The sequence below is a fragment of the Mchenga conophoros genome, linkage group LG6 (assembly GCF_057382185.1).
Source record: "Mchenga conophoros isolate Kocher_MC1m ecotype Shallow Benthic linkage group LG6, M_conophoros_male_GT1.1, whole genome shotgun sequence".
NCBI classification, from domain to species: domain Eukaryota; kingdom Metazoa; phylum Chordata; class Actinopteri; order Cichliformes; family Cichlidae; genus Mchenga; species Mchenga conophoros.
In genome coordinates, this window is record NC_140531.1 from 43,117,663 (window position 1) to 43,145,528 (window position 27,866).

Here is a 27,866-nt window from a genome sequence, read left to right on the forward strand (position 1 = left end):
CCCTTTCTTAAAGATGGGGACCACCACCCCGGTCTGCCAGTCCAGGGGTACTGCCCCTGATCTCCACGCAACATTGCAGAGGCGTGTCAACCAGGACAGCCCTACAACGTCCAGAGCCTTCAGGAACTCGGGGCGGACCTCATCAACACCAGGGGCTCTGCCACCAAGGAGTTGTTTAACTGCCTCAGTGACCTCGCCCCCGGAAATTGGCGGGTCATTCCCCTCATCCCCAGACTCTGCTTCCTCCTCGGAAGACGTGTCAGTGGGATTAAGGAGGTCCTCGAAGTATTCCTTCCACCGCCTGACAATTTTCTCAGTTGACGTCAGCGGCGCTCCGCCAGCACTATACACAGTGCAGGTAGAGCACCGCTTTCCCCTCCTGAGACGTCTGACGGTTTGCCAGAATCTCTTCGAGGCAGTCCGAAAGTCTTTTTCCATGGCCTCTCCGAACTCCTCCCACACCCGAGTTTTTGCTTCAACCACTGCCCGAGCCGCATTCCGCTTGGCCTGTCGATACCTGTCGGCTGCCTCCGGAGTCCCACAGGCTAACCAAGCCCGATAGGACTCCTTCTTCAGTCTGGTGGCTCCCTTCACCTCTGGTGTCCACCATTTGGTTCGGGGATTACCACCACGGCAGGCACCAACCACCTTGCGGCCGCAGCTCAGTGCAGCAGCTTCGGCAATGGAGACGCTGAACATGGTCCATTCGGACTCAATGTCCCCAGTCTCCCTCGGAATGCTGTTGAAGCTCTGCCGGAGGTGTGCGTTGAAGATCTCGCGGACTGGGGCCTCTGCTAGATGTTCCCAGCACACCCTCACTACGCGTTTAGGTGCACCAGGTCTGTCCAGCGTCCTCCCCCGCCACCTGATCCAACTCACCACCAGGTGGTGATCAGTTGACAGCTCAGCCCCTCTCTTTACCCGAGTGTCCAGAACATATGGTCGCAGGTCTGGTGATACGATTACAAAATCGATCATCGACCTACGGCCTAGAGCGTCCTGGTGCCACGTGCACTTATGGACACTCTTATGTTCGAACAGGGTGTTCGTTATGGCCAAACTGTGATTAGCACAGAAGTCCAATAACAAAGCACCGCTCGGGTTCAGATCAGGGAGGCCGTTCCTCCCAATCACGCCCCTCCAGGTCTCGCTGTCGTTACCCACGTGAGCATTGAAGTCTCCCAGCAGGACAACAGAGTCTCCAGGTGGAGACACCCTCCAGCACCCCCCCCCCCCGCCCCCCCCCCAGGGACTCTAAGAAGGCTGGGTACTCTGAACTGCCACTCGGCGCATAAGCGCAGATGACAGTCAGGACCCGTTCCCCGACCCTAAGGCGCAGGGAACAAACCCTCTCGTCCACCGGGAAAATCCCCAACGTACCGGCAGCAAACCGAGGGGATATTAGGATACCCACCCCAGCCCGCCGCCTCTCACCAGGGGCAACTCCAGACTGAGACAGAGTCCAGCCCCTCTCCAGGAGACTGGTTCCAGAGCCCAAGCCATGCGTAGAGGTGAGCCCGACTATATCTAGCCGGTACCTCTCAACCTCACGCACTAACTCAGGCTCCTTCCCCACCAGAGAGGTGACATTCCATGTCCCTATTGCCAGTCTTGGCAGCCGGGGGTCAGTCCGCCAGGGCTTCCGCTCCTGGCCGCCACCCGGCACACAATGCACCCGACCCCTATGGCGCCTCCTGCGGGTGGTGGGCCTGCGGGAGGATCGTCACGATGGACAAAAGGCAGAGTGAAACTGGATCATCTTCTCTTTTTTTTTTTTTTTTTTTTTTGGCCTGTCCCGTTTGGCTCTTTTGCATCAGAATTGTTGTCTAAAGGCAAAGAAAGATGCCCAACGGATTTACTTTACCAAACTGACCATCCCAGCCTTGCCGTAATGGTCCATTTGATTCACCTTTTATTGTTTATTTTATTTTCACTTAATGAATACGGGACAGACTTGACTGGGGGAAAGAAGGGGAGAAAGAAAGAGGGAAAGAGAAACAGCTGAGAAGAGGGACGGGGGAGAAGGGCAAAAGACAAAAACCAACAGAATGAGCAGAGAAAAAAAAATGCATATATCAATCACCTGGATCACCTGCTGAGAAAGAAAAAAGAAAGCAAGCAGAAGAGAACAAGAGTAATAGAATAAACAACATCACAATGATATATGGGAATATGACAGTAAATACTAAATGTTAAACATTATTGTGCAGCACATAAGATCAACAGAACACAGTGTGCTTTGAGGTAGGAGCCAAAAAGGGTGTAGTTTGTGGGTGTGATCACCCGTGTGTACACCTGTGAGCATGGACGCGCTTGTTTTTTGTTTTTTAAAAGGTTCCTTCATGTAATAATCTGCTAGAGGGTGTGGGGGGGCCACAGCCCCGTCCTCCAGGGCGTGAAGCAGGTGTGGAGGAGATCAAAACTCCAGACATCCAGAGGCCCCCAGAACACAAGAGACCAAGGAAGACCAACAGAGGGGCAGCTGCGCCACTGTCCCGGAAAGAGCTGAGGAGAGTCCCAGATGAGGGCTCACTCAGCAGCCGCGGAGCAGAAGCCAGGGGGAGTTGCAGTGACGCGCCCGTGAGCTCCGCCGGCAGCCAGCTGCGCCTGAGTGACCGAGCCCCAGGCCGAGAGGCTGAGGGCACCCCACCTCCGAAGTGGCCCGAGCGAGCCCCAGGCCCCGATAAGCGGCCGCCAAGGAGTGAGCCGGTGTGTACCTGGACGCCCATCCCCGGACACAAAGAACCACCAACGCACCGATGTCTGAGGGGGTCCGCCACTGGCAGGGGAAGTGGTGGTAGGGGGAGATAGGCCTCCAAACCTTGGAGGGCCTAAGATGTCCATAGAGAGGTGGCGCCTGACACCCAACCTGACATATAGACACAGACATACAGGCACACACAGATACAAACATCCATTCCCACCCTCATGCTCTCATATGCACTTACTCCACACTCAACCAACGTGGAGACAGACATAAAGAGACGCTGTACACACGATCACACTCCCCAAGCGTACTCTACAAACCGGGTCTAGGTGCCCCCGCCCCTGGAGGGGGGAACTGCACCCAGACCCAGGTGGTGTTTCCCTTTTCCCTGCGGTGGGGGGAGGCAGACCGCCCCGACTCCGCAGCAGCAGGAAGGCTCCACACTCCAGACCGCAGTCGGACGGCCAACTCCTCCTCCTAGTCCTAGCCCCCCTGCTCCAGCAGGTCGCAGAGAACGGGGGTGAGAGAAGACTCCGAACCTCCCTCCACCCGCTCATTGTAATGTTGATGCATGTGTGTTCTAAGGTGCATTTAAAACCCAGGAGGGCATGGAGCTACCTGCCAGAGAGCAGCAGGTAAGCGCATGGTCCCTCCTGCTAGCCCTCAATGTCTACGTGTATTTAAAATTGAGAGGTGGGCAACGATGCCAGGGGTGGGGTGTACACCCTGATGGTACTTTGGACTCCGTGTATCGTGCCCACCCCCAAGATCCTATATGTATGTGTAATGAGAGTGTGAGTAATGTGAATGTCTAAGTTGTGGGATAAAATTGAGGCAGAGGCAGCCAGAAGGGGACAGGGGGGGGGGGGGGGGTAGCCTCCTCTGCACCCTGGTGACATACCCCTACTCCAAGGTCCTGCATGTGTGGGTGGTTGTGGTGGAGCGGGAAGAGGGAGGCAGCTGGAGATGGGGAGGGAAGGAAGGGAGGGGCAAGTAACCCCTCCCTGGGGCCAGCTCCCCCGCTGACCCCAGTAGGCACCCCCATACTCCGCGACCCGCCAGGGAAAGGGGGCCCAGGCACATCCAGACCGGGCCCAGTGCAGCAGCGCCGCCCGGCCCCACAGAGCCCGGGACAGTCCACCCAACCCCACCACAGAGAAAACTGCACCCACCCCACCATCCACTCATCTTCCAGACTACATAAGACAATAAACACCCAGGCTGAGATCTTCCTCCACCTCTCCTGTATCTCCCCCTCCTGCAGAGGGAGCTCCTGAGGAGAGGAAAGCTCCTGCAAGATGTGACAATCTTCCCCACCAGTTGAAGAGCCCCCCAGGTGGCTCGACGCACCGGCGGCACCCTGCTCCAGGGCTGGGCCCCCATGCACCCACCCGCCCACAACCCCGGCAACACACCAACCAGGACCCAAGCCCCCGAGGCCCGGCCCGGGCCCCAGCCCAGAGACGGAGCGCCCCCAGAACCTCACGCCCATCCCGGACCCACCCAGGGGCAGCCAGGCTACCAGGTCAGTAACCCACGTCCGTCAGCACAGACCCTCCCCTAGCCCCGCTGCACGCAGCCGCGAGGAAACAGTCACCGGAGAGCCAACAGAGCCCCTAACCGGACATGACCGCTACCCCGGGTTGAGCCCCCCAAGGAAGATGCCTCCGGGGAACCCCCCGACGCCCTAAGCCTGTCCCTACCCCCACACCAATCACAACAGTGAAGGCGGGACCAAACTATGACCCCCCACCCCCACTAGGTGATGGAGCTGATCAAAGGAGCCCAGAGCAATTGATCTGATGTGGTGGCAGAGGCTGTATCAAGACTAATGTAATCTAATAGATAATTTCTATATTGGTTAGAATTAAGATTATTTTTATTTTTCCAGTTCATGAGGACTGTTTTCTTGGCTATGCATAGGGCAGTGAAAACCATATGGGCGATATTCTTTTCTGAAGTGACATTATCTAAGCTGCCCAACAAACACACTAAGGGGAAAGTTGGAATGTTACATTTCAGACACTTCGATAAGTCCTCACATATCTCGCGCCAGAACTTCTGAACTGGTGGACAGAACCAAAGAGCGTGGATGTAATTGTCCGGTGAATTGGTTTGGCAGTGTGAGCAGTTGTTGGTAGACGTAAAGCCCATCTTGAACATCCGATGACCTGTATAGTGCACTCTATGTAATATTTTGTATTGAATTAATTGAAGACTGGGATTTCTAATTAGATGAAAGGTTTTTAAGCAAATCTGAGACCAGAAGTTTAGGTCTAAGTTAACTGATAAATCCGCTTCCCATTTTGCAATAGGAAGTGATATTGATTCATCTGTTTTAGAAAGCATTCTGTATATTTTGGATAGTAATTTGGGGGTTTAAGAGTAAGAAATTGAACCACACTTGGTGGTGTTTGTAGTTCAACTTGACCCGGTTTAAATTTCTTTTTTACTATGGATTTAATTTGTTGATATTCTAAAAATCTTTTCTTGTTGATCCCATATTGTGTAACTAGTCCGTCAAATGAAATAAATTCTGTTCCTTCTAGTATATGTTCTAAATATTTGATTCCTTTATCACTCCAATCTGAAAAGTTTATCATATTATTGTTTTGTAATATGTCAGGGTTGTTCCAGATAGGTGTACGTTTGCATGGGATTAATGAAGACTCCGTCAATTTTAGAAACTCCCACCATGCTGTCAGAGAAGAGCTGATGTTGATGCTTTTAAAGCATTCATGTCGTTGGATGTTTGAGCTGATAAATGGTAGGTCTGAGATCTCTAGATTATTGCAGAGTGCTTGTTCTACATCTAGCCAAGGTTCATCTAAGAGGGTGTGTTTTAGCCATCCTGAGATAAACTGAAGCCTGTTGGCTAAGAAGTAGTGCTGAAAGTTAGACAGTTCTAGTCCTCCTTTATCCTTGGTTGAAGTTTGGGGGAATACATATGAGAATACCATAAAACCTTTAAACCTATTACAGAAGAAAGTTATACGAATAATTCATAATGTTAAATATAGAGAACATACAAACAAATTATTTATAGAATCAAAATTATTAAAATTAGGAGATTTAGTGAAATTACGGACATTATTAATTATGTTTAAGGCTAAAAATAATATTTTGCCTTTTAAGTTACAAAGAGTATTTTTGATGTGTTCAAGGGGAGAAGAGAATAGAAGGAAATTTTATTTTAAACATCAGTTAGCCAGGACTACACAAAGATTAATGAGCACAACGGTTAGGGGTATAAGACTGTGGAATTCACTTCATTATAATTTAAAGAATTGTATAAATTTACAATGTTTTAAAAAGTGTTATATGTTTAAAACGATAACTCAGTATGAAGAATGCGAATGAATGTGATGTTGGTTTGGGATTCGACCGGAGAGAAATGTCAATATTAGTTTGTTCCTGATTTTTGGTGCCCACCGGTGATATAAGTTCGATGGTAGATAGGGGGCAGGGTTTAATAAGAATATTTTCTTCTTCCTGCTCCTTTTCACACATGGTTGTTGTGTTTTGTTGACAGAAGATGTGGTTGTTTTGTTTGATTTGTAGTACCAAGTGTGAAATAAATAAAAATGAAATGAAATGAAATGAAATTGTAGTGTTTTTAAGCTTATACGTGGGGGTTTATTTTTCCAAAGGAATTTGGACATACATGAATCTAGAGATCTGAACCAATCTTGTGGCGGTTGGATCATCTTCTCAGCAGTAAGAGGAACAGGAACCGACAGCTGAGCCAGATTTAATTTCACCGTCACTGGAAATGAGTCTTATTCATTTTTGAGCCTCTGTAATAAAGAGCTGTTTTTCTCTGGACTGTCCTCATGTGTATAACACAAAACTGTGTCGCCACATGGGGTCAGCAGCAGGAAAGTTTCAGGTCACCAGAGATAAGGTCCAGCGTGAACTCTCGATTTGAACTAGACAGAAATCACACATCAGGCGTGACTCGCTTCCTTTCTCCTGTTAACTGTCTGTGAAGTTTGCTTTATTCTCTAGTGATAAGATTTAGAGATGCACAAAATGCACAGTCAAAAGAAAATCACTTAAAAGATGCAGTTTATGCAGAAAAATAAATCTGAGCTTCAGTTCGATGATTGAGTCTAAATCTGAAGATCAGAATGAAAGAAAAGAAACATCCGTACAACACTGTGTCAGCCGTTATGTGATTTGTAGTTTAATGCACATTTACATCTAAACTCAGAACCACAGAAGCAGGCCAGTAATCTGATGAAATGAACATGTTTATGATGCAGAATGTCACAGGTCGTCTGTATTATTCACCATCAGTCCATCCATCCGGTCCATTCTAGCGATTACATTCGCTGTGGCGCCACCAAGTGCCGACAAGTGTTCAGTGCAAGCCAGGGCTTTCTCCGATGTCTGAGGACTTAACCAGACTCGGATCGGTCTAAACTACCAGACGAGAAAAGAATAATAAACATCTGTTCATGTGTGTCAGTGCGTGTCCTCACTGGAGGATCTCCCTGCTACAGAGAACACAGAGACACCGAGGAGTGATTGGACAACCAGAACCCAGGATACACAGGTTCAGTGAATGTGGTGTTGAAGGTGTGGAGGTGGATCAGTGAGTCAGAGGAGATTCTGTAGAAGGACAGCATGCCAGCAGGCCAGTCCACGTACACTGCTATTCTGTCGAGGACAGAGGAGGAGACGCGTGTTCCTCTGTTATTGTGCATTGCATAGAACCCAACATGAGAGCACCTTAGACTCCACGAGTAGTTATTGTCTCCAAACCGAACCCTCTGGAAAGTGTTTCTGTTTTCTCTGTAACTCACTGCTATGTCAATCACTCCTTCCCACTCCACCTCCCAGTAACAGCGACCAGTCAGTCCACTGGTACACACCATTTGCACAAAGGAGTGAAACCTCTCTGAGTGAAAGGGATATGGCTGCTCTTCCATCACACGTGTCAGCTTCCTGTTGTTGTCAGATAGTTTGAGGTTTCTGTGTAATGTATTTGTGTCCGGTACAAGTGCACAGAAATCTGATGGAGAGAGGAAACAGCAAACGCTTTATCGTCTGAAGCTTTTACGTGCTGCTTTATTCACACGCTGACTGTTAATAAGAGGAAAAGTTAAGGAGTTTATTGTTTGGATCTCCAGTCAGACTGAGAATGAATGCACACACACACATTTCTGATTTAAATAAGTGAACACACACTCACACTTCTTTAGACCGGGTCTCAGCCTCTGCTCTCCACAATGTTCCAGCCTGGAGGAAGAAACAAAGTCTGATTAATATTAGGGTTGTCAAAATCAACGTGGATTCGTCACGATTAATCCGATTAAAATTTTTAACGCAATTAACACATCTGCAGCGCTGAATGACTCAAAATCCCTGAAATGTCTCTGTCAGCGCATTTGGGGCAGTTTGCCCAAGTAGAGTTACCTTTGCACATGTGCAGTAGATCTGGTAGTGACGGGCAGCAGAACCAACCAAATCAATATGGATGATGACAAACAGCACACTGGCCCTCTTGTGGGAAATTTGAGTATAAAAAGCAACAAGACGGAGCAGTCGACCGACATAAAGTATTGTGCACATTGTGCACAATACTTTATATATTCTCAGCTTAGGGCGATCGTGGCTCAAGAGTTGGGAGTTCGCCTCGTAATCGGAAGGTTGCCGGTTCGAGCCCCGGCTCGGACAGTCTCGGTTGTTGTGTCCTTGGGCAAGACACTTCACCCGTTGCCTACTGGTGGTGGTCAGAAGGGCCGATGGTGCAATATGGCAGCCTCGCTTCTGTCAGTCTGCCCCAGGGCAGCTGTGGCTACAACTGTAGCTGCCTCCACCAGTGTGTGAATGTGTGGATGACTGGGTGTGTAAAGCGCTTTGGGGTCCCTAGAGGGGACTAGTAAAAGCGCTATACAAATACAGGCCATTTACCATTAAAACATTAACGCGGAGCTTACATTAGTCAGAGATGCTGCTAGCACTTTGGCTAGCGCGTCCCCTCATAGAGCGTCGGGAACTCAGTAAGTCTACCTCGGACAAACTGACTGACACAATTACCAAGTGAATTGCAACAAACTGCAGATCTATTAATATTGTTGAGGACACAGGCTTTACAAAGGTGTTGCAAGTTGCCTCTCAAGATGCATTTCACAAGTCTCCAACAAGAAGCACAATAATGTCAAAAATTCATCAGCTGCATGAAACTGAAAAGGAGAAAAACACAAGCCTTTAGCTTTAGCTGTAGCCAAACACGTCGCCCGACAGGAGACTGCTGGACTTCTGTCAGTAACAGTAAGTATCTTGGTGTTACTGCTGCTGGGAAGTAAAGTCATTTGCATTGAGAATAATGAAGACAGAGGAGAGGAGAGTTTTTGATCTTAGTCAAAAATCTATCCATCAGCTTCAGCGTGTCCAGAACTCTGCTGCTCGTATCATCACCAGGACTCCTTCTATGCACCACATCACTCCTGCTCTGCAGCAGCTTCACTGACTTCCAGTTAAATACCACATCAATTTCAAGATACTTTTGTACACGTTCAAGGCTATCCATCATCTCTCGCCTTCATACCTCTCTGACCTGGTTCAGCTCACCATCCCTTCTCCATGTCTCACATCCTCCTCCTCTCTTTCTCTTTCCGTCCCTTCCCCCAGCTAGCCACCGTGGGGCGCAAGGCTTTCTGCTGCTCTGCCCCCCATCATCCCTTCCTCCTGAGATAAGAAACATCACTTCCCTCCCTCTTTTTAAATCCAGACTCAAAACTCACCTGTTCACATTAGCCTATTCCACATACATTTGTCCATCCTGCTACTTTAATTTATTTTATTTATTTGCTCAACGTTTTATCCTTATTATGTTTGTTCCTGTTATTGCTTGTGTACAGTGTCCTTGAGTGTTTTGAAAGGCGCTTTCTTAAATAGAATGTACTATTATTATTATTATTGTTATTAATAATAATACCAAGTACCGAGGTAGTGAGTAACTATGTAAGCTGATAACTAACCTTCTCAGTTATTTTGCAGCAGTGTTGAAAACATGACTGAAATTAATGTAATGAGTGAGGACAGGGACTCAGCTCATCAGTTTACTGTCAGTCTGCACTGTTGGAGCAGAGTTGAAAGGCGTCAGCCTGCCAGTGTGCTGTTCATACCAGAGAGTTTCAAGTCTCCACTGAGGATCCTTCAGCCCAGCAGAAAGAAGCTTCACTCCTGAGTCTCCTGGGTGATTGTAGCTCAGATCCAGCTCTCTCAGATGGGAAGGATTAGAATTCAGAGATGAGGCCAGAGAAGTACAGCCCTCCTCTGTGATCTGGCAGCCTGACAGCCTGGAGACAGACAGACAGACACACACACACACACACACACACACACACACACACACACACACACACACACACACACTATCTTAGCTTTTATTTTTCAATCGTTATTTTGTTGCAACTTAAAAATATAAAAAATAATGAAAGGAGTATCTGTGTATGAGTTTGTCTTAGTATAATGGTGAAAATGCTAATACAGAACTAAAGGATAGGATTTTTTCTCTATATATTTACATAATATATAATAAGTGGATTGTATATCAAAATAAATGCACACAACATGAATATACAGGGTGGGCATTTATATGGATACACCGTAATAACATGGGAATGGTTGGTGATATTAAAGTCCTGTTTGTGGCACATTAGTATATGTGAGGGGGCAAACTCCTCAAGATGGGTGGTGACCATGGTGGCCATTTAGAAGTCGGCCATCTTGGATACAACTTTTGTTTTTTCAATAGGAAGAGGGCCATGTGACACATCAAACTTATTGGTAATGTCACAAGAAAAACAATGGTGTGCTTGGTTTCAACGTAACTTTATTCTTTCATGAGTTATTTACAAGTTTCTCTTTGTTCACAGCCATTGACATGTCGAAGAGGTTAACACGTGAGGATCGAAATTGTGTTGATATCTGGTGAACGCAGTAACCGGGTCATTGCAGCAGATTTCAATGCAAGACACCCTACGAGACCACCCATCTCCCATGCTACAGTTAGCAAACTGCTTGCTAAGTTTCGTGAAACTGGTTCAGTGTTGGATTTGCTAAGAGTGGCATTAGTCGAACATCCCTTTGGCGGATATTAGCTACTCACAAATGGAACCCTTACAAACTCCAGCTACTGCAGCATCTCAGCGAGGATGACCCAGATCAGCGCACAGAATTTGCAGAATGGGCAAAACAAAAACTGGAACAGGACCCTCAGTTCACGCAGAAGATTTTGTTCAGTGATGAGGCAAACTTTTATGTGAATGGTGAAGTTAACAAACAAAACCACCGCTATTGGTCTGACACTAACCCACATTGGATGGATCCCTCCAAGACTGCTGGAACAACAAAAGTGATAGTTTGGTGTGGTATATGGGGTACAATGATAGTGGGTCCATTCTTCATCAATGGAAACCTCAAGGCCACTGGATATTTGAAATTGCTACATGATGATGTGTTTCCTCTTTATGCACTGAAGCTGGCACGTTCCCTGAGTTTTTCCAGCAAGATGGTGCACCACCACATTATGGGTGCCAGGTCTGAGCATTCCTAGATGAACAGTTTCCTGGAAAGTGGATTGGTCGTCATGGGCCAGTTGAATGGCCCCCAAGGTCTCCCGATCTGACCCCCTTAGACTTTTATCTTTGGGGTCATCTGAAGGCAATTGTCTATGGTGTGAAGATACGAGATGTGCAGCACCTGAAACTACGGATACTGGATGGCTGTGCTGGCATTTCTCCTGTGGTGTTGCTATCAGTGTGTGCAGAGTGGGAGAAGAGGGTTGCATTGACAATCCAACACAATCGGCAGCACATTGAACACATTTTATAAGTGGTCAGAAACTTGTAAATAACTCATGAAAGAATAAAGTTACGTTGAAACCAAGCACACCATTGTTGTTCTTGTGACATTACCAATAAGTCTGATGTGTCACATGGCCCTCTTCCTATTGAAAAAACAAAAGTTGTATCCAAGATGGCCGACTTCTAAATGGCCACCATGGTCACCACCCATCTTGAGGAGTTTGTCCCTTCACATATACTAATGTGCCACAAACAGGACTTTAATATCACCAACCATTCCCATGTTATTACGGTGTATCCATATAAATGCCCACCCTGTACAATAACTAAATACAGATATAGAATACACATTTGAAATTAAGAAATATATACAGGTTATGAGAGCGTGGGGAGGAAAGAACATGATGTGCGCAGTGCTTTTACTGAATCAAGTGTCCAAAGTTATTGTAGCCTGAGTAAATACTCAGGTGTGTCATTGTGTGTTAACTGAGCAGTGAGCAGGGTGAGGGAGCATTGTTTTGCTTTATTTTGTTGTTCCTAGGGCTATGCTTTTCTGGACAGAGATCTCAGATGTTGTTCCTGGATCTGCTGGAGCCACTCACCTAGCTTGGGGGTCCCTGCACCTAATGCTCTGATTACCACTGGGACCACTGTTACCTTCAACCTGCACATCTTCTCCAGCTCGTCTCTCAGCTTCTCATGTTCCTCCCTAATGTTGCTATAAGATAACCTTTATTAGTCCCACACGTGGGAAATTTGTTATGTATGACTCATTATAGCTAAATGTATTAACAACTACTGTGTCCCGTTGGATAGCTGTCACCCTTTTGTCTGTCTCTGGACGTCCCACAGGATCTCAGCTCAGTCATTCTCAACCACTCTAGGGGGCATATCCCGATTCAACCTCGGGACGTCCAGGCCATACTCGACACAGATGTTCCTATATGCTATACCAGCGACTTGGTTATGGCGTTCCATGTATGCACTCCCTTTGCATCTCATACCCTGCTGTTATGTGCTGGATTGTCTCAGGGGTATCTTTACATAGCCTCCACCTGGGGTCTTGCCTGGTGTTGTCAGTGTGCTCAGAGGTTATTCCTGTGCTGCCATGATTAGTGCCTCTGTGCTGTTTTTCCATGATGGCTACTGTTCTTTTTCCTCTTGTGTCTGTGAAGGTTCTCAGTCCTCCAGGTCATCGTAGTCTAAGGAGCTTGGAAAGAAAAGTGTCTGGACTTCCTTAACTTCTTAGTTACATTCAGCTGACTCCTCAGGACTTGCCTGACCCTCTGCAGGTACTTGGTGGTTGCAGCTTTCCTAGAGACCTCTTCACGGTTCCAATTTGCCTGTGGTGCCCCAGGTACTTGTGACTGTCCTTACTATCTGGTAATGTAATCTCCTCACTTCTGACTACCTTCCCTCTCTTTGTTACTATCCGACTACACTTCTCTAATCTAAATGACATTCTGATGTCGCTGCTCTACATCCTAGTGGTATGAATCAGTCGATGTCTTCTCCAGTCCTGGCATTCAGCTTGATGTCATCCAAAGAGAGGAGGTGGCTAACAATTGCTCCATTCTGTAGTCGGTATCCGTAGCCTCTCTTGTCAACGATCTGGCTGAGGTGGTTCAGGCCTATGCATAACAGCAGTAAGGACAAAGCATCTCTTTGGTAAATCTCTCACTTTGTGGTGTAATTTGCTTGAAGGTGGCCTAAGGTTCCTGTTGATCTTATATAATTCTAGTACAGGAGCTGAGGCAGGATGGGACTTTTCCCTCCTGATAATCCTTGAGGATTAGGGCTATCAGTTAGCCATTCTGGGTGTGTCTCATCCATTAGCAGCAGGTATATTTGTGCTGCTAGACACATGTGGAATGCTGTTAGTGTCATGTCAAGGGCTGGTACTGTCCATCTCTTCATACTTGAGACTCTTTCTTGGATGTCTCCCACTGTGATGGTTACTGGATCCTGTTCAGGGAGATTGATATGGTCTGCTCTTAGATCCACTAGCCATTGAACATTGTTGTTATAAGTTGAGTCTTCTCCCATATGGTCTTCTAGTATTCCTCAGTCTCCAACTTTGGTGGGGCTGCTCTCAAATTGTTTTCCTGCCATTGACACTACACATCAGTGGAGAACAGTTGGTTTATTCTCCTGGCTTCCAACGTTCTCATATACCTCTTCAAATGGGTAGCTGTGAGTCTTTGCTTAGCAGTTCCCAAGGCCTCAGGTATGGCCAGCTTTCTGTGCTTCTTAGTCACCCATTTCTTAATCACAACTTTCTGCCACGAACTTCTGTGCTATCTTGATTTTGGCTGTTCAAGTTGTAGCCAAGCATCTCAAGAATGTCACCCAATCTAGGAGGGTGGGGATGATGACGACCTGATGGCACCCCCTTGCCGTAGCACTTGTGTTGTACATCATCAATCTCTAAGGAACACTAAACTACCAGTTGTTTTGCCATTGGTCCAAATGTTGGGTGTCAAAGAATGGGTGTCCATAGGATCCACATCCACTTCATGTAACCCTTTGAGCTGGAATTACTTTCCATTCCAACAGGTCCCCATTCTCATCCCTTGTTCACTTATGGATTCTTGTTCCACTTCTCGTCAATGTATCCTAGTTCCTCTGCACCTGACACAGACCTTGTTAATCCAGGTGAAATCTGACATAGGATGTCTTCAGTGCACTTTCTACATGTTTCCTCTTACTATTCAAATCGACATCCCTCCTAAAAACCTTTCTGTGAAACCCATCATACTTAACATTTAGTATTTTCTGGGTCTTAATAAGTTCTCTGAGGTCATCCTTCATATTGTCCAAGGACATCACATAATGACAGTGGAATGGTCAGCTTATATTTCCTCATCTCTCTCATCACCAGCTCCGGAGCTAACTCATCTCTCAGCACAGTTGTCTCCTCTGTAGCTCGTCAATGATAACAAGTGCTGTTCCATGTAGTATCACTGACATGCTCAGTACCGTAATTTAGTCTTGTGTGTAAACACTGGACTCTAAAATAACAAAAAAATGAAAATCCCAGGAGTAAAAAAGAAGTGACAAATAACAAAGCAACAAAGCATGGAAGAGCTACTGTAACTGCTGTGACTCAGCAAGGCAATTTAGTGGTTAACCAAAGCACTCTCATAGGTATTGAAAGTTTGCAAAGATGCAAACTTACAAAGAAAATAGTTAGCAGTTAGGGGTTAGATGTCCTTTGCCACAGTTATTAGTGAATGGATTAGAGCTATATTTTAAAACAATCTTCTCAAATAATCTTAGAAGGTATTGTGAAGGCTGAAGTCAACTCTTGTACTGTTTTAGAGTAACAAAATGAGCCGATTTTGCCAAACATAGTTCTGGAGCAATATATAAAAACAATGACAGTTTCCTCCTGTTTGCAAGGGGTAATCTTCTTACTTGAGAGTCTCTAGTGCACAGTCAGAATCCTTCAGTCCAGCAGAGAGTAGCTTCACGCCTAAATCGCGCAGATCGTTGTTACTCACGTCCAGCATTCTCAGACTTAACACCTGGGAGCTGAGTACCAACGACAATTGGTGGCAGCATTTCTCTGTAAGACCAGTTTGATTCAACCTGATGAAAAAAACAAAATTTCTTGTAGCCTTAGTTTTTATAATCAAGGTAAGTACAAATAGTGCAACAGAGCACTACATAGATATTTCACAATGTGATCTGACCTGAGCGTCTGTAGGTTAAAGTGATGATGAACCATTCCATCAGAGAGTAGACTCACTCCTGAATCCTTCAGGTCATTGTTACTCAGGTCCAGGTCTCTCAGACTGGAGAACTGGGAGTTGAGAAATAGTGAGAAGTCCTGGCAGCATTTTGCTGTGAGATTGGTTTGATTCAACCTGACAGAAAGCAACGAACAGCAATAAATATACTTGCATTTAATTCAATTCAATTCAATTCAATTTTATTTATATAGCGCCAAATCACAACATAAGTCGCCTCAAGGCGCTTCATAGATACAGAGAAAAACCCAACAATCATATGACCCCCTATGAGCAAGCACTTTGGCAACAGTGGGAAGGAAAAACTCCCTTTTAACAGGAAGAAACCTCCGGCAGAACCAGGCTCAGGGAGGGGCGGCCATCTGCTGCGACCGGTTGGGGTGAGAGAAGGAAGACAGGATAAAGACATGCTGTGGAAGAGAGACAGAGGTTAATAACAGATATGATTCAATGCAGAGAGGTCTGTTAATACATAGTAAGTGAGAAAGGTGACTGGAAGGAAAAACTCAATGCATCATGGGAATCCCCCGGCAGCCCATGTCTATTGCAGCATAACTAAGGGAGGATTCAGGGTCACCTGGTCCAGCCCTAACTATATGCTTTAGCAAAAAGGAAAGTTTTAAGCCTAATCCTGAAAGTAGAGATAGTGTCTGTCTCCTGAATCCAAACTGGAAGCTGGTTCCACAGAAGAGGGGCCTGAAAACTGAAGGCTCTGCCTCCCATTCTACTTTAAATACTCTAGGAACAACAAGTAGGCCTGCAGAGCGAGAGCGAAGTGCTCTAATAGGGTGATATGGTACTACAAGGTCATTAAGATAAGATGGGGCCTGATTATTTAAGACCTTGTATGTGAGGAGCAGGATTTTGAATTCAATTCTGGACTTAACAGGAAGCCAAAACAGGAGAAATCTGCTCTCTCTTTCTAGTCCCTGTCAGGACTCTTGCTGCAGCATTTTGGATTAGCTGAAGGCTTTTCAGGGAGTTTTTAGGACATCCTGATAATAATGAATTACAGTCGTCCAGCCTGGAAGTAATAAATGCATGAACTAGTTTTTCAGCGTCACTCTGAGACAGGATATTTCTAACTTTAGAGATGTTGTGCAAATGGAAGAACGCAGTCTTACATATTTGTTTAATATGTGCGTTGAAGGACATGTCCTGGTCAAAAATGACTCCAAGGTTCCTCACAGTGTTACTGGAGGCCAAGGTAATGCCATCCAGAGTAAGAATCTGGTTAGATACCATATTTCTAAGCTTTTCAGGGCCGAGTACAATAACCTCAGTTTGATCTGAATTAAGAAGCAGAAAGTTAGCGGCCATCCAGGTCTTTATGTCTTTAAGACATTCCTGCAGTTTAACTAATTGGTGTGTGTTATCTGGCTTCATGGACAGATAGAGCTGGGTGTCATCTGCATAGCAGTGTAAATGTATGCTATGTCTTCTAATGATGCTGCCTAAGGGAAGCATGTATAATGTAAACAGAATTGGTCCTAGCACTGAACCCTGTGGAACTCCATAATTAACCTCAGTGTGTGAAGAGGACTCTCCATTTACATGCACAAACTGGAGTCTATTAGATAGATATGATACAAACCACTGTCCACCTGTTTGCAGTCAGACAGCATTAATTCCTATACAGTTGTGTTTATGAGTTAAAGTATAAACAAACAATGATGATAAATGATAAACATGGAACATAATCCACTGCAGCATTATAATACAACATTTCAGCTTACCTGAGGCTCTGTAGTGTACAGTGAGGAGTCTCCAGTATTGCAGAGAGCAACTTCAGACCCAATCCCTGCAAACTGTTGTTACTCAAGTCCAGTTCTCTCAGATTGGAGGACTGGGAACTGAGAACTGAAGACAAAGCTTCACAGCTTCTCTCTGACAGATTACAGCCACTCAATCTGTAGAGGAAATAGTGATGCTGTTTATATGCTATAAAAAACTACTGTAGTAATTATAAAATGAATAATTATATTATTGTTTGAACAAATTTCCTCATGAGATATGATGACTATTAGTTTTACATAATTTAAATAATTTAACAAAAACTAGCACCTGTGATGCCATTGCAATATCTGGTTATCTGTGCACCTACAGAGCTTTGGTGGAGGCTTTGACCACTGGCAAAAGCCTCAAAAAAGCTTCTTCTGAAGCAGAAGCAGAATATTTCTTCAGGTCAAAAACATGCAGATGTTCTTCTGATGACAGTAAGATGAAGACCAAAGCTGACCACTGAGCTGGAGAAAGTTCATATGTGGAGAGGCTTCCTGAACTTAGATACTGTTGGATTTCCTCTATTAAAGAACGATCATTTAGTTCATTCAGGCAGTGGAGAAGATTAATGTTTCTCTCTGGAGACAGATTCTCACTGAGCTTCTCCTTGATATACTGGATTGTTTTCTGGTTGGTTTTTGACCGACAGTCTGTTTTTTTCAGTAGGCTCTGTAGTTTATCCTGATTGGTCTGCAGTGAAAGACCCAAGAGGAAGCGAAGGAACAAGTCCAGGTGTCCGTTTGGACTCTGTAAGGCCCTGTCAATCGAAATCCTGTGGATCTTCTTTGAAGATGTTTTACTTAAAAGCAGTTGAAGATTGCGCATTGAGGGCTGTGGTGAAAGCATCACATTTTTGTTGCTATTTATAAGCGACATCCTCACATAAAGAGCAGCCAGAAACTCCTGAACGCTCAAATGGACGAAGCTGAACATCTTGTCTTTCCCTTTCCTTCCTCGATCTTCTTTGAAGATCTCTGTGAACACTCCTGAGCACACCGAGGCTTCACTGAAATCAATGCCGCTCTCTCTCAGATCCTTCTCATAGAAGATCAGGTTGCCCTTTTCCAGCTGCTCAAAGGCCAGTTTTGCTAATGACTTAATGTATTGAATGCTCTTCTCTGGGCCATACTTTTCTTTTGTCCGATCAATCTGAAACATCAGGAACTCTGCGTACATCTCAGTCAGAGTCTTGGGCAGCTCTCCTCCCTCTCTGGTTTTCAACACATCCTCCAGAACTGTTGCAGTGATCCAGCAGAAGACTGGGATGTGGCACATGATGTGGAGGCTTCGTGATGTCACGATATGGGAGATGAGTTTGTCAGCCTCCTCCTTACCTTTGACTCTCTTCCTGAAGTAGTCCTCTTTCTGTTGGTCGGTGAACCCCCTGACCTCTGTTGTACTGCTGATAAACTCTCGAGGGATCTGATTGGCCGCTGCAGGCCGTGTGGTTACCCAGTTGCGAGCAGAGCGTAGCAGTTTCCCATTGATGAGTTTCCTCAGCAGGACATCTGTTTTAGTTGCCTTTGTTACATCGACAGAGCGAATGTCTTCAGAATGAAGGTCGAGATGAAGGCGGCTCTCATCCAGCCCATCAAACACAAACAGAAGTTTGAATTTACTCTTGTCATAGTTGGTGATTCCTGATGACTGAACATCTGTAAAGATGTAATTAAGAGCCTCCTGTGGGATGCCTACAGTTTCTGGGATGCATTCATGAATGAGCTCTGCCAAACTGAACTTTTCTCCCTTCAGAGGATTCAGCTGACGGAAGGTGAAGGGGAAAATCAGATGCACATCTTGATTGGACCTTTGTTCAGCCCAGTCCAAAACAAACTTGTGAACAAGGAAAGTTTTTCCAATTCCTGCGATTCCATTGGTCATCACTGTTTTGATGGGTCTGTAGTCTCCTGAAGGATGTTTGAACATGTCTGTGGGTCTAATAGGTTTCTCTGGCTCTGCTGGCTTCCATACTTTGTCAATCTGCTGGATCTCATGCTGTGTGTTGATATGTACATCATACCCAGCTGTGATGTACAGCTCTGTGTAGATATCAACCAGACGCTGTTTATCTTCTGCCCAACCTTCTTGGGTGCACATAAACTTGTCCTGGAAGTTTGATTGAAGTATTTGCTGGAAAAACTTGATGGGGCGAGGCTCTGGTACTGGAACCACCACATCTGTATCAAACATGAGGGGAAAAATACAAAGTGTGCTGTGTATATTTCACGAATACCCATGTTGTTGTTGGAAGCAGTAAACAAAAAGTTCCATAAAGTTAAGCTTTCATTGTTCAGAGGAAGATCAATAATACAACAGCACTGGTAAAAATTTAAAAAAAAAAAAAGTTAAGCCAGAGTTAAAATGTCCTCAGGTTACTGAATTTAGTGAATCCCTGGCCCTGGATCCAGCCCTCTGGATGAAACTACTTGCTAGGTGTAAGGAACCTATGTTGTCACACAGCAAGCAGGTAATGCTCATTATGAGGTGGCCTCACTTCCTTGTGACAATTAAAGCCCACGCAGCAGATGTTGCTGCATTGCAACAGCAGTTTACTTGTGTATTCTCCCCTCTGCCCTCTGACCATCCTCATAAAATACTTCTGTGATCTCAGAAGGACCTGACACAACTCCGTAACTGTGGTTTGTGTTTTTTTATTGTTATCACACAATCTGCTTTATGTCACTTTTTGGGACCTTCCAGTGCACGCTGCCCTGGCTCCAGTGCTCTCCTCCAGCAGCAGCCTCCTCTCCAGGCCTGGTTGCTACTGAAATAGGGAATGCAAAATGCTCACTGGCTGTGCAAAACCAGCCTCCCTGACACCAAACCATGAACCTGCTGCTCCACTCCTCCCCTGCAGCTGAGCCACCAACCACACAGTGCCACCCCCCCACCGCCCAATTTGTGCCGGGGAGCCATCTGGCCTAGCCGGTCTTGAGACGCGGACAGGATGCAATAGCTGCTGTTTAATCCATCTGTGGCTGCACATGCTCACAACCCAATTGGTACCCCAGAAACTATACGTCCCTCCGTCCAACCACACACTTTTTCGGGTTGGCCGTGAACCCCGCCTGCCTCAGAGACTCCAGGACCACTACCACCCGCTGCATATGCTCCGCCCAAGTGTCACTATTGATGATGATGTCTTCTAGGTCGGCTGCAGCATATGCAGCATAAGGACGCAGCAACCGGTCTCTGAGACGCTGGAAGGTGGCAGGGGCTCCGAACAAGCCGAACATTAGTGTAACGTACAAACCGTAAAGAGTAGAGAAGGCCCTTTTTTACTTTGACTCTGCAGACCAGGCAATCTGCCAGTAGCCCTCGGTTAAATCCAGCATCGGCATGGGATAAGCATCAAACTGTGACACCTCATTCACCTTGCGATAGTCTATGCAGAACCATATAGATCCATCTTTCTTCACTACCAGAACTATGGGGCTACACCAAGCGATGTGTGACTCTTCTATTACTCCCAGCTTCAAAACCTCCGCCAATTCCCTTTGCATGATTTGTCTTCTGTGCTCCAGTAACCTGTAGGGTCGTGAACGGACCATCACGCCAGGCCGCTTGTCAAATTGATGCACCATAACAGTCATACAGCTGGGTAAGGGGGAGAACACATTTGCAAAATGCTGTTGCAATGCAGCAACATCCACAACATCCACATCCACACCTGTGTGCAATGGTCATCACAAATGAAGGGAGGCAGGAATGGTGGAATCTGGAGTCCAACCAACGATCCCAGTTGCGTTCATCTTCGTGAACGAACTTCCGAATCATGGACATTAAGGTCTTATTCAGCCGCTCCACCAGCCCATCATACTGAGGGTGGTAGGCTTAATGCCCTACAATTCGTAAAGCTAGACATCTATGAAGTTCTTTGGTCAGTCAGTATCTTTTTCAGGATACCGACTCAAGAGATGACCTGAAATAGCACCTGTGCCACACTTAGCAGAAATGGTGTGCAGTGGCACTGTTTGTGGATATTGCCTTGCAAATCCACCAGAACTAACACAAAGCGATAGCCGTGTGAAATGGCCCGATGAGGTCCATGCCAATGCGCTCAGGACCTCCATTAATGGTAATGAGTGTAACTGGAGCCGTTGGGGTCTCCCGAGAAGGCCCCACTGACTCCTCCGCTGAGCACCACACAGACCTCGCATGTCCCTACCGGCCGCGATTGCATACTGACACACAGTCCAATTAATTTACCGAACCTGGGCCAATCCGTCCGCAAAATTAAGGGGTGCGTCATCCTGCCTGTCACACAGCTTACCATGGCAGGATATTTAAAAGTAAAATGGGAGGCGGACTCTTCAGCTTTCATGCCTCTCTTCGGTGTTGGGTGCTCTCCACTGACTGTGCCAGAATAAAATACGAATAGTAGACAGCAGGAATAAATAACAAACAAGAGAAAGTCACACACTGGAGAACAAATGCTTGGAAGTAGTGCAAAGAAAAGACTCTAGAGTCGGGATTGTTGGGGTGGTGGGTGGAGGATAGTGTTTGTTAGCAGTCTGACTGGCCCAGGGGAAGAAGCTGTTGGTGAGTCTGGAGGTATGGGACCTGACTGGCCTGAGAGGGCAGCGGGTCAAATAGGTGGTGGGCGGGGCTCGCCTGTGATGCCCCTGGTTTTCCTGAGACAGGAGGATCTGGAGATGGCCTCCAGGGGTGGCAGAGGGCAGCCAGTAAGTTATTTGGGAGTTGTTAATGACCCCTGTGCAGCCTTCCTGTTTTCAGTTGTGGCCCCTGAGTACCAAACACGAGGCAGGAGGAGAGCACACTCTCCACTGAGGAGGAGTAGAAGCTTCACACAGGGTAACTATGTGCGAATGCTGTTTGTTGATTACAGTTCAGCGTTTAACACAATAGTGCCCTGCAGACTGTTCACAAAGCTGAGGGATCTGGGACTTAACAGCCGTCTGTGTGCATGGGTGTTGGACTTCCTCACTGGCAGAACTCAGGTGGTGAGGGTGGGCAGGTGCTTCTCCAACAGCATCACCATCAACACAGGAGCACCTCAGGGATGTGTCCTCTCGCCACTGCTCTACTCCCTCTACACTTCAGACTGTGTGGCCACCCACGGCTCCAACACCATTGTGAAGTTTGCTGACGACACAGTGGTGTTGGGTGCCATCTCCAACAACGATGAGGCGGCCTACATGGACGAAGTGAAGAATCTGGCATCGTGGTGCCAGGACAACCACCTCCAGCTGAACGTCAGCAAGACCAAGGAGCTGGTGGTGGACTTCAGAAGGAGTCAGCACAGAGACTACAAGCCCATCATCATCAATGGAGCTCCAGTGGAGAGGGTGCAGTCCTTCAAGTATCTCGGTGTCCACATCTCCTCAGACCTGACATGGGCTGCCCACATTCAGGTCCAGACCAAAAAGGCTAGGCAGTGCCTGTATCACCTATGACAACTGAGGAAGTTCAGGGTCTCTCCAAAGATCCTCAGGATTTTCTATACAGGCGCTGTGGAGAGCATCCTCACACAGAACATGACATCGTGGTTCGGGAACAGCTGTGTGAAGGACCAAAAAGCTCTCCAGAGAGTGATCCGTACAGCAGAACGCTGCTGCAGGATTGCTCTCCCCCCGCTTCAGGACACCTACACCAGGAGATGCCGGACTAGAGCAGATACTGAAGGACCCGTCCCATCCTGGCAACAAACTGTTCCAACCTCTGCAATCTGGTAGAAGGTTCCGCATCTTCCGGGCAAGGACAGAGAGACTCAAGAGGAGCTTCTATCCCCAAGCCATCCGTGCCCTCACTCCCACACACACACACACACACACACACACACACACACACACACACACACACACACACACACACACACACACACACACACCCTCTCACATCATCCATAAGTGGCTGAGACAGGACTCTCTTCCAGATACTCTAAACACACCGGCACAATGTACATTTCAAATTCCTTTCATTTTAGATATGTTCAGATTCTGTAAAATAGTCAGATTGTCTATTCTTATTTAATTCACTTAATGTACAGAATTCACCTGCTTGCTGCATACATGCTACTACTGCACACTCACCTAATGTATATATCATATATAATGTTCTAATGTTCTTCCTCCCCTCCCTCAGTTAGCAGTTATAGTGGAAGTGAGATAGCAGTAGGACAAGTAAAGATTTTCTTTGTAAACTTTTTACCAAAACCCTTAATATTATTGTCTAAATTTATCATGTGTGTCCAGCACTTTGGGCAGTGGTTGCTGTTTTTAATGTGCTCTATAAATAAAGTTGGCTCAGTTATGTCTTTCAAGACTTCCTTAAATACCCAAAATTCCAAGTTTACCTTCAGGGTGATGAAGAGGAGCCTGTGTGTGTGAGAGAGAAGACAAGCTCTGCAACAGGTCATTCCTGCTGATCCTTTCTAGAACCTTTCTGGTCACCTCCACAGCTCCTGGAAGTCTGTAGATCTGTACCATCAGAGTCACGGTGTCCCGCCTTTCTGCTTTTTCCAGCTGACATGCTTTGATTGATGGAAGGCCTTCCAGGCAGCTGTCCTGCTGCAGGAACCACTTAAAGTCATCAAACTCCTTTCCTGTCAACTCCTCCAGAATGTCCAAGAGGTCGACTGACGTCATGAGAGCTCCCTGATAGTCAGAGAATAAAAGTCAATTCAATTCAATTCAACTGTTGTTGTGATAAAGTGTGTGTGTATGTATATGTATGTGTATATATAATTCCCCACTCGCCCCTGTGGGCGGTCAATCCTTCCAGCTCGGGTCCTCTACCAGAGGCCTGGGAGCTTGAGGGTCCTGCAGTATCTTAGCTGTTCCCAGGACTGCGCTCTTCTGGACAGAGATCTCCGATGTTGTTCCCGGGATCTGCTGGAGCCACTCGCCTAGCTTGGGAGTCACCGCACCTAGTGCTCCGATTACGTCATGACATCACGACGTCAGTATATATACATATGTATACATATGTATATATATACATATGTATACATATGTATACATACATATCTATATATATACATATGTATGTATACATATGTATACATATGTATGTATACATATGTATATGTATATATACATATGTGCAGGAAGAAGGAACACGAGAAGCTGGAGAAATACCAAGGGCTCAGAGAAGAGCTCGAGAGGAACATATACATATGTATATATATGTATACATATGTATGTATACATATGTATGTATACATATGTATACACACATATATATACATATGTATACATATGTATACATACATATATATACATATGTATACATATGTATATATATACATATGTATACATATACACATGTATATATATACATATGTATATGTATACATACATATGTATATATATACATATTAGGGGTGCAACGATATTCGTATCGATATTGAACCGTTCGATACAGTGCTTTCGGTTCGGTACGCATATGTATCGAACAATACAACATTTGTAATTTATTTTATCAACTTTCCTTCTGACGATGCTGTCTGTGTTGAGCGCTCAGTGAATCTGTGTTCGACTACTCCGCCTAGGCTGCACTGTCCAGCGCAGATCCACTGAGCGCTCAACACAGACAGCATAGTCAGAAGGAAGAGCGCAGGGCACCTCCCCCACCCTCATTCAGATCTGGCGTTTGGAATTATTTTGGTTTTCATGTGACGTATGACCCTGAAGGTAAGCGAGTCATGGACTAAAGTAAAACAGTATGTTTGCCATGCAATGCTCAATTACATTGGTGTGAACTAGTGTGCTAGCGCAGTTAGCTCGTTAACGTGTTGGCCGTCTAGCCCCATGCACAGAGTGATCGGCGGTAGCTCGTTAACGGAGATTTGCCGTGTTGTGGTTAAGGTCATTTCAACGAGATTAACCTGAAAGCACTAGTGGGAACACAACGAATATGACTGCACATTTACACCGACATCATCCTAGTGCAAAGACAAAAACAACAAGCATGCTACTAACGTTAGCCGAGTCATTTAGACAGCTGTTAGCACATGATTCTCCTTATGCTGCTGAGAATATAGCCCAGAAGAAGCGGATAGTATAGCTTTTATTTTGGAAAGAGACATTTCTCTGTAATAAACTCTCTTTTCCAAAGATGAGTGATTCCTCAATCAGATACAGGGCTCGCAATATCGCTAGCCCGACGTCCCGGAGCTAGAGATTTTTTCAGTCGGGCTACCAAAATCTATCTCTGCCCTGCCCGTCGGGCTATTGTAGGAAAAATATATGTCAATGCTTTTGCATTCTTTCAGAAATGTAGCTGGGTAATTATGTCATTGGCATCGGTGAGCCACTGTCAATATGTGACATATTGAAGTCGCGTTTGAATTTGCGCTCGTTTTTTTGCTTTCACTTTGCAATCGTGCGAACTGTGTATAGAGAGCGACAGCACTGATCTGTGAGTGATGATAATTTGTGCACCAATTCCTCTGACATCGTCTTATTAATCGTTAGCTTACTATGCAAACATGACAAGTGAAATCTCCCGCAGCAAGCTTACACATGTGAGAGGTTGATCGCGCAGAGAATCGCTGAGCTTATGTGAGTGAGTGTGTAAAAGCATTTCAGTTCTGCTGAGCCAAATAAGACAGGTCAGGGTGAAGAAGTGACAGCCAAAGAAAAGCTTACCACAAAACGGAGAAGTTATGACAAATCAGACTATAAGGCAAAAAGAAAGTGCAGCTTTATGGTTTCATGGACAAAAGAATTTCTGTGGCTAACGAGCTAAATAACCAGGGCTGCACATAAGTGGTCCGCAGGTGCGCATTCGCTGTCAAAATAAAAAACACGCACAAGGGTTAGGGTTAAATTTAAAAACTGTACTTTTGAGTTAAAATATATATTTATAATTTTAATAAATGACAAATTAAAAATGCATGAACATTTTTTTGTATCGAAAAAATATCGAACCGTGACACCAAAGTATCGAACCGAACCGTGAATTTTGTGTATCGTTGCACCCCTAATACATATGTATACATAGGTATACAGGATCATTGGAGGCCCTCTCCCACCCATGTCCCAACTCTACCACAAACACATCATCCGACATGCGAACAGCATAGTGAAGGACACTTTCCACCCCTCACATGCACTGTTCTCCCTCCTTCTATCTGGCCGACGATTTCACAGCATCAAAACCGAGACAAAAAGACACTGCAAGAGCTTCTTCCTACAAGCAGTCAGAGCCCTAAACTCACTACCACCAAACACAAACACTTTTACAAACACCTTGCAATACTCATCAGAAGACTCAAAAACAACACAAACTTCCACAAATCCACTACAAACTGGACCTGGGAACAATACGCTTACTGCACACTCAGTCACATAGTTACTGAACACACATCTAAATTATACTATATTTGCACATTTTGCATCTTGCACATGTCTTCGTCCTGTCTCGTCTACAATATCCTGACTCATAACTTGAACCTGATATTTAATACCACTGCACAACATCTCACTTTACTTTAATGGCACAATCCACTTTGTATTGTCTCATTCCTGTCTTGGTTTATTGTACATAGATATAGTTGCTAATAGTACCTTTTTATCTCTTAACTTAACCCAAATTTAGCGATTTATTATTTATTTGTAATTTCTAGTTTCATATCTCTTGCACATAGATTATTTATATTCTTAGAATATATTAAAAGAAGAATATAAATAATCTATCTCCATTTTTTTTATAAATGCACCATGCATTTATATGAATGGCATTTCGGTACGCTGTATACTGTGTATATTGTTGCATTGACAATAAAGACCTTAAATCTTGAGTCTTGGAAGGCAGCTCTGAACACCACATCCAGAACACCTTGGATTTCGTACAGAGGGTGAGAGATGTCGTTAGGGAGTCAGATGAAACAATGGTCTCGTACAATGTTACATCTGTCTTCACTTCCAGTCACTGAAAAGGGAAAGACCATCTCTGAATCGAGGAGGGGGCCTGAGGGTACATCTGTCACCATGTTACAATGCTGTGATTGCAGCCATTCCCTGACTCTCTGTGAGTGGGACTCATGGTTATTGATCAGTGATCTCTGATCAATGGGCTACTCTATAATACAGTCAGCTGCACTGATAGCAATGTGGAATTGCACATATAGGAAGTGGAGTTGTTTTGCCCCCTTTCTCTAAAATTCTCAAAAACTGTACTGTTTACATGAAAATACTTACAGTATTACTGGCGTCTTTTTCCTTTAAATTACTGTGTAGACAACCAATACTTAGTAAAATACTTACATGACAGATTCAGAAAAATGACACCATAAATCACAGAGAAGTATTCACACATATGGTAATGAAGGTAAATACAAGTATTCAGTAAAGTATGTTAGAGTATGATGCTAGTACATTTAAATAACCATCATGAGAAACGCAACAGAAAGATTTTTCCTCGGCACACCAACAGCAGTAACACTGATCATGTTACTAAAGATTCTAAAATACTACTAAATAGTCTTTTAATGGTCCGACCACAACAGGTCTGATAGTTTCAAACAGTTAACAGTGATCTGTAAGTAACAGTGTGTTTAACACTCACCCCAAAACAAGTTTAAGTCTCACTCACTTCAATGTAAGCAGTAGAGTCATGTGACGAGCTGTACAAAACTGAGAAACAGGAAATATGTATACACCCTTTCCTCAATCTGTAGCAAAAGTACAGGGTTGGCTAATGTGTTGTGAGTCTGCTTCACTTCACATCCTGTTACTGTAACACAAAGCTGAGAAACTCACTCTGAAACATCTGAGCGTGTACAGATCGAGTTAAATCTGAATGCACAGAAACCAGCAGACCGAGGGGACCAACCAATCA

The 27,866-nt window shown here is 45.4% G+C and overlaps 1 protein-coding gene across 4 annotated transcripts in view; it reads right to left on the reverse strand.

Annotated features, from left to right (window-relative positions):
- Positions 1-6,673: 6,673 nt before the first annotated feature.
- LOC146573422 (NACHT, LRR and PYD domains-containing protein 3-like) overlaps positions 6,674-27,866 on the reverse strand; it is a 21,216-nt gene continuing 23 nt past the window's right edge. The window contains exons 1-10 of one of the 4 annotated variants that reach the window (XM_085278204.1): positions 27,788-27,866; positions 27,594-27,661; positions 23,377-23,677; positions 17,383-19,237; positions 17,015-17,188; positions 15,222-15,395; positions 14,944-15,117; positions 9,844-10,017; positions 7,905-7,951; positions 6,674-7,724 (exon numbers count right to left, since the gene is read on the reverse strand). The exon at positions 27,788-27,866 is cut by the window's right edge and continues 21 nt beyond it. In XM_085278204.1, the coding sequence (XP_085134330.1) occupies positions 7,207-7,724; positions 7,905-7,951; positions 9,844-10,017; positions 14,944-15,117; positions 15,222-15,395; positions 17,015-17,188; positions 17,383-19,237; positions 23,377-23,668 (3,408 nt within the window). In that variant the 5' untranslated portion in view covers positions 23,669-23,677; positions 27,594-27,661; positions 27,788-27,866 and the 3' untranslated portion in view covers positions 6,674-7,206. Of the gene's footprint in view, positions 7,725-7,904; positions 7,952-9,843; positions 10,018-14,943; positions 15,118-15,221; positions 15,396-17,014; positions 17,189-17,382; positions 19,238-23,376; positions 23,678-23,779; positions 23,957-27,593; positions 27,753-27,787 lie in introns of those variants that run through there. The other 3 variants (XM_085278206.1, XM_085278203.1, XM_085278205.1) reach the window with 3 other exon arrangements.